Source organism: Eleginops maclovinus, chromosome 16 (genome assembly GCF_036324505.1).
Source record: "Eleginops maclovinus isolate JMC-PN-2008 ecotype Puerto Natales chromosome 16, JC_Emac_rtc_rv5, whole genome shotgun sequence".
NCBI lineage: Eukaryota > Metazoa > Chordata > Actinopteri > Perciformes > Eleginopidae > Eleginops > Eleginops maclovinus.
The window spans coordinates 22,185,797-22,198,296 of NC_086364.1; the positions used below are offsets into that span (position 1 = coordinate 22,185,797).

Below are 12,500 nucleotides of genomic sequence, written 5' to 3' on the forward strand. Positions count from 1 at the left end.
GGCAGCTAAAAAGGAGTTTTTGACAGATAGGAAAAACCGTAAGTGTAGAATGAAAACAATATATATATATATATATATATAAACAGTATTTTCAACCGAAATACAATTTGCTTTTTAAAATGATTTTATTTGTATTTTTATTGTATTATTAATTATTATTATTTGCATTTATTTCTTTACAAATACTACAATATTATTATATATATACAAAAAGATTTTCTTCTGAAATAATGTTCATTTTATTTTTGTTTTCTCAGTAGTCATAGAGGATTAAATACAAATACCTACACAACACAAACAAGTTAAATTATTGTTTTATTTAGGATTATTTATCCTTTAATTATAATAATTAAATTATAATATAATATAATATATAATTATATATATTATAATAACTTAGAGGTTCGAAGCAAGATGGCGCCGAGGATGGCTGCCGTGTCTCGAGCTCCTCAACAACTCCACATTTTAGTGTTTTTATTGTTTTACTTTGTTGGTTGTTTTTAACTTTTTTTGCAACATGCAAACCGCCCAAGCGAGCCCTATCATCCAATATGATAGAGAACAACTTTTACACATCAGGTCGCTGGTGGACAGCAATAATCCACGACGACCTGCAAACAATGGAGAGTCTCCGTGTTTACCTGCTGGAGCTCTACCTGTGGAGCGCAGGAGGAAGAGACCACGAGGTTCCCGGGCCGGGGTCCTGGTCAGGCTGAGGAAACGTGAAAACAGGCCTCCTCTACCGAGTTTTACTTCTGGCAAATGTCCAATCCCTGGATAATAAGCTGGACGAACTCCGTAGCAGGGTGGCATTTCAACGGGACATTAAGACCTGTAATGTTTTGGTTTTCACGGAGACTTGGCTCGACCCCACGATACCGACGCCGCATTGCTCCACACGGATTCTCCATTCATCGCCAGGACCGGACAATAAACTCAGGGAAGAGCAAGGGAGGAGGTGTCTGCTTCATGATCAACAACAACTGGTGCTCAGATGTGGAGATCATTTCTTCGGACTGTTCTCCCAGCCTAGAGCACATCATGATCGGATGCCGGCCTTTTTATCTGCCGAGGGAGTTCACATCTGTTGTTCTAACAGCAGTGTATGTTCCGCCGCACGCTGACAACAACACAGCGCTGGAGGAGCTGTATGGGATTATCGACAGGACAGAGACTTCTCGGCCAGAGGCCGCATTATTGTGGCCGGGGATTTTAACAGAGCCAACATGAAGAAAGTCCTGCCGAAATACTATCAGCACGTCAGCTGCCCCACGCGCGGTGGAAATACACTGGACCATGTTTACACTCCTTTCCGGCATGGATATAAAGCCCTCCCCCGCCCCCCCTTCGGCAAGTCAGACCACATATCTCTTCTTCTGCTCCCTGTTTACCCGGCAGAGACTGAAGAGGGACCGACCTGTGACAAGGACAGTGCAGCGTTGGTCCGAGCAGTCTGACTCTGCTCTCCGCCACTGCTTTGGCATCACGGAGTGGTGTGTGTTTGAGGAGGACGATATAAACACACACACTGACGCGGTCATTTGCTACATCGGCAAATGCATCGATGACGTCGTGCCGCGGATTACTATACGGACATTCCCAAATGAGAAGCCCTGGATAAACGCGAGGTCCGAGCTAAACTTAAAGCACGGGCCATCGCGCACAGCGGCGGTGATTTGGATGAGTACAGGAATTCCAGGTATGCACTCCGGAGAGCTATTAGCAGTGCGAAAAGACAATACAGGGACAAGGTGGAGTCGAACTACAAGGGCTCCAACGCCAGAAATATGTGGTCTGGACTAAAAACAATAACAGACTACAAAAGGACAACGAGTGGTGCTGAGGAAGTGTCTGCATCTCTCCCAGATGAACTGAACACATTTTATGCACGCTTTGAGAAGCCCCCGGCTGTGGAGGCACCAAAGGCCCAGGATCCCTGCTCACTGGTTTTAACCAGTGCAGATGTGTGTAGATCTCTGAAAAGGATCAACGCACACAGGGCTCCAGGACCTGATGGCATCCCTGGCCGTGCTCTCAAGGTGTGTGCAGTTCAGCTGGCAGATGTGTTCACAGACATTTTCAATAGGTCACTGCTCCAGTCTGTAGTCCCCACATGCTTTAAAGAGTCCATCATTGTCCCTGTCCCCAAAAAGACAAAACCCATCTGCCTCAATGACTACCGCCCAGTTGCACTCACCTCCATCATCATGAAGTGCTTTGAGCGGTTAGTCAAAACTTTTATCACCTCCTCCCTCCCTGACTCACTGGACCCCCTGCAGTTTGCCTACAGAGCAAACAGGTCCACGGATGATGCCATCTCCCTCACCCTCCACACTGCCCTCTCCCACCTGGACCAGAGAAACACTTATGTGAGAATGCTGTTCATTGACTACAGTTCAGCATTCAACACCATTGTGCCCTCCAAGCTCATCATTAAGCTCAGGGACCTTGGGCTCAACAGCGCCCTCTGTGACTGATCATGAGCTTCCTGACGGGCAGATCCCAGGCAGTGCGGATGGGGAACATCACATCCTCCACCTTGACCCTCAACACCGGAGCCCCTCAGGGTTGTGTGCTCAGCCCTCTCCTCTACTCCCTGTTCACGCACGACTGCGTGGCCACACACAGCTCCAACACCATCATCAAGTTTGCTGACGACACGACCGTCATCGGCCTGATCACAGACGGCGACGAGACGGCGTACAGAGAGGAGGTCAGAGCCCTGACATCTTGGTGCCAGGACAACAACCTCCATCTCAACGTCAGCAAAACAAAGGAGCTGATTGTGGACTACAGGAAGAGGCAGAGAGAAGCACACACACCCATCACCATCGACGGGACTCCTGTGGAGAGAGTCAGCAGCTTCAGGTTCCTCGGGGTTAACATCAGTGAGGACCTGACATGGACACATCACACCAGGGTCATATCCAAGACGGCTCGACAGCGGCTCTTCTTCCTCCGCAGGCTGCGGAAGTTCAACATGGACTCCAGGATACTCTGCAACTTCTACAGGTGCACCATCGAGAGTATCCTGACTGGCTGCATCACCGCCTGGTATGGCAGTTGCACCGCCCTCAACCGTAAGACTCTACAGAGGGTGGTGAAAACTGCTCAGCACATCACCAGGACGGAGCTGCCATCCATGGAGGACCTCTACACCCAGCGGTGTAGGAAGAAGGCCGGTAGGATATTAAAGGACCCCCATCACCCCAGCAACAATCTGTTCTGTCTGCTGCCGTCTGGCAGACGGTACCGCAGCATCCGGACCAAGACCACCAGACTCAGAGACAGTTTTATACCACAGGCTATAAGACTACTGAACTCCTGAGCTGTGTGAATGTCTACTCACATCTGTTTATAGTACACACATACATATATATTATACACATCTGCCATACATATCTGTTTATAGTACACATATCTATATATTATACATATCTGCCATACATATCTGTTTATAGTACACATATCTATATATTGTACATATCTGCCATATACATCTGTTATACGTAATATATGCATCTGTCCATACCTCCTCATTCCACAGTGTAAAGTATTTAAATACTTTCAATGTATTCCACATATGTATATATTTCACATCCTCAAATCTGTATTGTTAATATTGTAAATATTCTTCTCTCTTTTTTACTATTTTATTTATCTTTTGCACCATGTATGTTGAGTTGTTGGAGGAGCACGCGACATAAGATTTTCATTGCCAACATATACGCTGTATCTGCTGTGCATATGACAAATAAAACCTTGAAACCTTGAAACCTACAATGGTGCTGCTGTTGAACTGCAACATAATATACTTTGCTTCCCAAAATAACATTGAGATATCAATTAATTACATCATTCTTACTTTTAACAAACACTAGAGTATTGGTATATTTTAAGCGTCATATCGAAGTGTAGTTCCCAACTTGACCATGCGAGGGCGCTAATCGCAGTCTCGTGTCGTCGATAAAAAGCTGCGCTGTCCCTTTTTCTACCAAACCGGAAGTACTTTACTGGTCACCCAAGACCAAGATCACCGAAGAAGCAGCAGCAGTGGAAAGGTAAACACGGAGAAATCTCCTCTCGCTTTAAAACACCTTTCAGTGTGTGTGACACCCGAGTGTATACTGAGGATTCTACCTGTTAAAGAGTGTGTGAGTGTGTGTGTGTGTGTGTGTGTGTTGGGGGGTGGGGGGTTTCATAACGGGAGGGGGATGAAGAGGAGGAAGAGGAGGACGGAGAGGGCAAAGTCATAACGTAACGGAGGTTAACTTAATGAACCGGGAGATACGCAGCAAACACCGTGACCGAGTTAAAGGGGATTATGAGCTGTTATTATTCAGGGCTATAATCTCAGAGATATCACTTCTGTTTCATCGTCTGTTTTGTTGGGAGGGTGTAAAAACAACAAGGCAGTGTGGAGTTTCACTGAGCTACTTAAGGAGCCTGCTGTTCTTAAACACACAGAGGGAAAGGGTTTATTAAATCATTTAATAATAACATTTAAATTAAATGTATTAATTTAGGATTACTGGCGTTTTATTCCGGGAAATATTACAATAGTATTCATAGGATTATTATATTATTATTTAGGGAAATATTACATTATTATTTAGGGAAATATTACATTATTATTTAGGGAAATATTACATTATTATTTAGGGAAATATTACATTATTATTCAGGGAAATATTATATTATTATTCAGGGAAATATTATATTATTATTCAGGGAAATATTATATTATTATTCAGGTAATATATTATATTATTATTCAGGGAAATATTACAATATTATTCATAGGATTATTATATTATTATTTAGAAATATTACATTATTATTTAGGGAAATATCACATTATTATTTAGGGAAATATCACATTATTATTTAGGGAAATATCACATTATTATTTAGGGAAATATCACATTATTATTTAGGGAAATATCACATTATTATTTAGGGAACTATTACATTATTATTTAGAGAAATATCACATTATTATTTAGGGAAATATCACATTATTATTTAGGGAACTATTACATTATTATTTAGGGAAATATCACATTATTATTTAGGGAAATATCACATTATTATTTAGGGAACTATTACATTATTATTTAGGGAACTATTACATTATTATTTAGGGAAATATCACATTATTATTTAGGGAAATATCACATTATTATTTAGGGAAATATTACATTATTATTTAGGGAAATATCACATTATTATTTAGGGAAATATCACATTATTAATCAGAGATATCACATTATTATTTAGGGAGCTATTACATGACACGAAAAGTGATATCTAAATGTCATGTTAGAAAGCATATGATATTTTGCTGGAGAATACAGTTTATAAGTGGAATCACAACATTAATGTCCGTTCTTCTTCGTCTGTTTTCCTCTTCCCCTCAGATGGCTCACAGGCTGCTGGTGCGCAGGTTTTGGACACTCTCCTCAAAAGATCTCCGCTGCCTCCCGGTGTCCGTATCCTCCTCCTCTTCGTTCTCCACCTCGCTGCAGTCGGCCAGAGTCCCCGTCCTCTCTCGCTCCCGCTCCCTGCCTCGCTCCCTCACCCACGCCTCCCCCCGCCGGGCAGTCTCCTTCAACGTCCAGGATCATGATGACTTCGACGACCGGGTCATCAAGAGCGAGCTGCCGGTGCTAGTGGACTTCCACGCCCAGTGAGTACCTGCAGGTGGGGAGGGCTGTAGCTACGTGATGTTATAGCAGGGTTTCTGTCCTGGAAGATTTCAATGTCCTGGACGAATGGGTGAAATACCGGTCAGATTTGATCTGTGTATTAAAACTCGGAGAAGGCTGCTAAACCAACAGTCCTAGTGCAACACTCTTTTAATTACCCAATCATATACGCAACTTTTTTTATTGCACTTATAGCTTTTCACACACTTAATGATGTATTACCCCTGTATGATTGTTTTTGTTCGTCTGCTCTGCTGGCGTGTTTATATTTTCTGTCTGTTGTGACAGGGTTGCACTTCAAAATCTCACAGTAGGTCTTTGTATAAAAAGCTTTCTATTCTACAAAGTGGAGCAGTGATGACGTATACCGACATTAGCATCTCCCTGCTCCTCTCCACAAAAAGCCAATGGGATCTGTCTGTCTGGGAAGAGTTAACCTCAGACCTTATTTCAGGCTAACAAACAAAATAACATTGACGCTGTGACGAGGGGAAGCTGGAATTGCTCTAATCGTAACTCATTTCCAGGTTTAGGACTTATTCCTGCTCAACTCATCAACTGAAATTGATAGGAAAGCTACATAAAAAGATAAATGGTTAAGAAGAAACGACTCATTGATATTTTAGGGCTATAGAGAACACAACTGTAGTTCAAGAGGTGATCTTTAGATTAGATTTCAGAGATGATTCATCCTTTTTATTGGAAGTCAAAAATCATTATTTCTGCTGCTTTCTTTGTGTTTCTTTTCTAATTCAGGAAAAGTTTTATTTCTGATCATTTAGCCAGGCTGTAGTTTTAAATTTGAGTCAATGATCTGCAATTATCCGCCTGATAAGATAGAAACCAGCCGTCTCAGATGGATCAGGATGGAGACTGTGAGCTCAGGAGATCTGTTCTAACTCTGATCTGTGACATTCTGGGGATTCAGGCGCTGACCTGAGAGGAGGCCGCACAGCTGTCTCTTTTAATGGCTAGAAGTGTCACATACAGTGTGTGTGTTGCAGTTAAAAATAAACACACTCGTACACAACAGAGCGAGGGGGGGTTCCACTCTGGAGGCAATCACTCAAAGAAAGACCCGATTAAATAACTTTATCTCATAGCTTCTTCTTTTCCTGCGTTTTCCTCCCTGATGTTTGGGCCTTCACTGATGCGTGGGGTTGACTCCCCAAACACAGACTGAGCCAATCTGTCTTCTTTCAACCCCAATTTAAAACTCACCTCTTCAGATCTGCTTTTACTCTGTAGTTATTGTTGTGTTTTAATATTTTAAGTGTTGTTTTAATGTTATTATTATGCATTCTAGCTTCTAAAGTGTCTTTGAGGACCATTAAAAAGCGCTCTATGAATGAAATGTATTATTATTATCCTTGTTTTGCTCTCAACCTGATTTCTAAGCTACTTTTTCCAGTGCTTTTCACGTGTAGATAAGGATTAAACGATATATAATTAATATAAAAACAGGAATTAAGGAAAAATCATGCAATCCGAAACCATACAGTCCAAGAACAAGGTCCGACAATAAAAGAGATATGCTTTAAGTTTAATTACTAAAATGATGTTGCTTTCTAATGAGGGAGGCGTGCAACCTATCCTCATAACAAACCTGATGTCGAACCGAAGCAGTCGTTGATCACTTGCAGCCCCTACTGGCCGGTTAAGAAGGGTAAGCTGTCAATGATGATCAATAAAACAGGTGTAAGAGCTGCATCACTGCAAAACACGAGTCTGATGGGTTCAGTATTATGCAAGGTTAACCCTGTACACACACACACACACTCAAGACCAACCACATGATCCCGTGTTCAGTAATAACCCTCTCGTTCTTTTTTAAGACCGACCTCTTGACCCGTGTCTCTGTGTGTTCAGGTGGTGCGGCCCCTGTAAGATCCTCGGCCCCAGGCTGGAGAAAGCTGTGGCGAAACAGAAAGGCCGCGTCGCCATGGCAAAGGTCGACATCGACGACCACACAGACCTAGCTATCGAATACGGGGTGAGACTCGCACATTAGACAGAGGGCGATCACAGTATGAATACAGAGGGCGATCACAGTATGAATACAGAGGGCGATCACAGAGGGGGATCACGGTATGAATACAGAGGGCGATCACAGTATGAATACAGAGGGGGATCACAGAGGGGGATCACAGTATGAATACAGAGGGGGATAACAGTATGAATACAGAGGGCGATCACAGTATGAATACAGAGGGCGATCACAGTATGAATACAGAGGGCGATCACAGTATGAATACAGAGGGCGATCACAGTATGAATACAGAGGGCGATCACGGTATGAATACAGAGGGCGATCACGGTATGAATACAGAGGGGGATCACGGTATGAATACAGAGGGGGATCACGGTATGAATACAGAGGGGGATCACGGTATGAATACAGAGGGGGATCACAGTATGAATACAGAGGGCGATCACGGTATGAATACAGAGGGCGATCACGGTATGAATACAGAGGGCGATCACGGTATGAATACAGAGGGCGATCACGGTATGAATACAGAGGGGGATCACGGTATGAATACAGAGGGCGATCACGGTATGAATACAGAGGGCGATCACAGTATGAATACAGAGGGGGATCACGGTATGAATACAGAGGGCGATCACGGTATGAATACAGAGGGCGATCATACAGAGGGGGATCACGGTATGAATACAGAGGGCGATCATACAGAGGGGGATCACGGTATGAATACAGAGGGCGATCACAGTATGAATACAGAGGGGGATCACGGTATGAATACAGAGGGCGATCACGGTATGAATACAGAGGGCGATCATACAGAGGGCGATCACAGTATGAATACAGAGGGCGATCACGGTATGAATACAGAGGGCGATCACAGTATGAATACAGAGGGCGATCACAGTATGAATACAGAGGGCGATCACAGCATGAATACAGAGGGCGATCACGGTATGAATACAGAGGGCGATCACGGTATGAATACAGAGGGCGATCACGGTATGAATACAGAGGGCGATCACGGTATGAATACAGAGGGCGATCACGGTATGAATACAGAGGGCGATCACAGTATGAATACAGAGGGGGATCACAGTATGAATACAGAGGGGGATCACAGTATGAATACAGAGGGCGATCACAGTATGAATACAGAGGGCGATCACGGTATGAATACAGAGGGGGATCACGGTATGAATACAGAGGGGGATCACGGTATGAATACAGAGGGGGATCACAGTATGAATACAGAGGGGAATCACAGTATGAATACAGAGGGCGATCACAGTATGAATACAGAGGGCGATCACAGTATGAATACAGAGGGGGATCACGGTATGAATACAGAGGGGGATCACGGTATGAATACAGAGGGCGATCATACAGAGGGCGATCACAGTATGAATACAGAGGGGGATCACGGTATGAATACAGAGGGCGATCACAGTATGAATACAGAGGGGGATCACGGTATGAATACAGAGGGGGATCACAGTATGAATACAGAGGGCGATCACAGTATGAATACAGAGGGCGATCACGGTATGAATACAGAGGGGGATCACAGTATGAATACAGAGGGGGATCACGGTATGAATACAGAGGGGGATCACTGTATATGAATACAGAGGGCGATCACGGTATGAATAAAGAGGGGGATGTGAGAGAATTACTCCCAGATGTGGTTTTTGGTGCGACTACTCCTCGTTCTGTGTCCAGGTGTCTGCCGTCCCGACAGTAATCGCCATCCGGGGCGGGGACGTGGTCGATCACTTCGTGGGGATCAAAGACGACGACGAGCTGGAGTCATTCGTCAGCAAGATCATCGGGAAATGAACCAGCTGCCACACCCCCCCTCCCTCCCTCCGTCAGATCTCCCACTCAACAGCACCATGGTGACGTTTGAATGATTTTAGCTGCCATCTTGAGCCAGTTTAGCAAAAGCCAATAAACAAATAAACAACAGCAATCTGGCAAAACCATCTGCTCACACCCATCCCTGGACACTCCGCTTCAGCTCTGCTTTATCGCTTCAGTATTTGTCTCTTTCTTTTTGTCTAGAGATGGGTGTGTGCTTCCTTTTTAACCCTTTAGTTCACGCCATGCTCCATTTCACAGCCCGTTGTCTCTCCATGATGTGACGGCTCCTCATTACGAGAGCCGGTGTTGCTGTAAGCGTCTGTCGAGTGGAACATGTGCTGTATATTTACGACAGTAGGGATGAACAGTTTCTAGTTTTAGCGGTGGAGAGGATTTCACTTTAAAAAAAGCTGACGATACTGAATGGTTTGTGGCAGTGTTACCTGTAGTTCCTGCTCTTGTCCACACGGGGGTGACGATTCTCTAGCATCGCAGAGCCACATGGTCATTTTACACCATTATGCCTAATTGTGTGTGTGTGTGTGTGTGTGTGTGTGTGTCTGTGTGGGTCCTTACTGTGGAACTTTAAGTCGAATGGGAATTGCAAATATTGAGTTTTATTTAGTTTATTACTCAAATGTACCGGGAACATGACCAAGTGAAGTAATAAAGGAGTCAGAAAATGCTCTGGATTTGATGTTTGTTTTTGTCTGTGGTTCAAAAAATACACAAAGTATTATTCATTATTCCCTAACGACCCTGATGCAGTGTAATAGTTATGTACTTTCCCTGAATTGCTTGAAGAGGACATATTTTTCAAATTTTAGGGTTCATATTTGTATGTAGTGTCTCTCCTGTGACATGTCTCCATGCTTTAATGTTCAGAAAGCTCTTTATTTCTCTCATACTGCCTGTGCTGCAGCTCCTCTTCTGTCTGAAACCAGAGCCCAGTCTGCTCTGATTGGTTAGCTAGCCGGCTCTGTTGTGATATATCAACGTGTCCCGCCCCTTAGCCTATCACGTACAATGTGTCGGAGCGGCAGCCAATAGAACAACAGAAGAAAGAATTCAAGATGCGTTATTATTTTGTTTGTTCCCACCTTTGAAATGAATGGGAGACTTTCTGAGTTGTTTGAATGATGCCCTCAATGATTCTGCTTCATTATATCCCCCCCCCCCACCTCTCTCTTCTGTCTGAACATGAAGCGGTTACTCATGCTGTTTCTCACACACTTCTAAATTACACCTCTGCTGTCATCCCCTCAAATCCACCGTGTCTGCCTCTCTCTCAAAAACATAATAATGCTTTGAGTCTTGCACCTGATCAAACATCCTCTAACTGCACATTTATTTTTCTGTTCAATTCTGTGCATGGTCTACAAACACTGGAGGATTTTATCCAAAACCTCTTACAATAAGTGCAATTATTCATGAAGTGACATTTCAAAAACAGGAATGCTGCAAATACATTAGATTTTACATTAGATGAGGAACTTCTTCAGGAGGGAACACAGGGATTTTAGCTTTTGCAGACCATTGACATGCACAGAAACCTAAATAACACAGTACAGGAAAGGGAGCACCCCCCCAAAAGCTAAATAAGGGCTCTTTAAAACACCAACACATCAGATTTTATGGCAGAAAACACAGTTATTCTCCCAAAACGGACTTTGCAAGTGTTCTTATTCCAAGCAACACTGTTTCTTCTCCGGTGTCTGCGTCACGAAACCTCTCATTTTCAGTCTCAGGTGTGATGTAATATTGTCAGCCCACCTGCCCGTCTCTCAGCGCTGATGTGACTCCAGTCTGTGAACAGTCACGGTTACACTGTGGCCCCGGGGCCTACTGTAGGACTCTGACTCCTGCAGCTGTTTGATAGTTGCGATGGTTCCCCGTTATAAAAGCAAAACAAAAGGAAAAGGTTTTATCTCTGGACTGTGTGAATCATTAACAGTGGAATTGAAGGGTGACGCAACAACGAGGAAATAAACAAGGCTTTGTGTCAGAAGTTGTTTAAGTTTTAACCTGCTTTTTACACTTTACTGACATTTAAATGCAAACAATTACAGATAAATGAAGTGTTTTCAGCCTGTTAAATGTGGACATTTCCTTTCTCTCTGTTTTAAATCATTCCTCAGAATACTTATTATAAATACAATTAAAAAGATCTAAGTAAAATGTGCAAAAATAATAAAAACTAAATAGAATAAAATGACAAATGTAAAAGAAGAAAATAAAATAATATTCCTAAAAACAAAAAGATGCAATTCAAATGAATAATTAGAAAAAACCTCAGAAGTTAAGAAAAATATGAAATAATTCAAATAAAATGGAATATTTATATTAAGGCAAAAAGTCACATTACATTTTTTTTATAAAACAAAAATATGAATAAAGACAGGAATTTAAATAAATAAATATTAAAGGCATCATCGTAGACTCTGATTTTACTTTTTTCTGATATTTTATAGACGATCATGATCTCAATTAGTACAAGTTGGATCCCTAATGATTATTATTGGATCCCTAATGATTATTATTGGATCCCTAATGATTATTATTGGATCCCTAATGATTATTATTGGATCCCTGCTGCTCCACACACTCCTGCTGACTCTGTAAAACAGCGTCTGCAGGATTAGTGTTCTGTGTCGCTGCCCTGTAGAAACCCTGCAGGAAATGAGGTCACCTGAGACAGGGAGCACCTGCAGCAGAGAGTCATCACCTCATCCTCCTCTTCTCTCAACATCTCTCTAACCCACCCTCCCACCCTGCATGTTATTACAGCCCCACAGCTGACTGGATCCTGCACACTGCTTATTAAACACGCAGCGTCTGACATGTTTCCATCTGCACTCCTCAGCGGTCCGGGCCGGGATTAGATCATCGCAGTAGCAACCAGGGGAAGAGAGGCTGGGGGAATTCCACTGGCATTGCATAATCAG

The 12,500-nt window shown here is 43.0% G+C and overlaps 1 protein-coding gene across 2 annotated transcripts in view; it reads left to right on the forward strand.

Annotated features, from left to right (window-relative positions):
* The first annotated feature begins 3,967 nt into the window (after positions 1-3,967).
* txn2 (thioredoxin 2) overlaps positions 3,968-12,500 on the forward strand; it is a 9,150-nt gene continuing 617 nt past the window's right edge. The window contains exons 1-5 of one of the 2 annotated variants that reach the window (XR_010167684.1): positions 3,968-4,061; positions 5,421-5,689; positions 7,578-7,701; positions 9,415-9,590; positions 12,419-12,500. The exon at positions 12,419-12,500 is cut by the window's right edge and continues 617 nt beyond it. Coding sequence is in view for 1 of the 2 variants with exons in the window: in XM_063904546.1 (XP_063760616.1) it covers positions 5,421-5,689; positions 7,578-7,701; positions 9,415-9,531 (510 nt within the window). In the remaining variant the exon portion in view is untranslated. Of the gene's footprint in view, positions 4,062-5,420; positions 5,690-7,577; positions 7,702-9,414; positions 10,241-12,418 lie in introns of those variants that run through there. The other variant, XM_063904546.1, reaches the window with a different exon arrangement.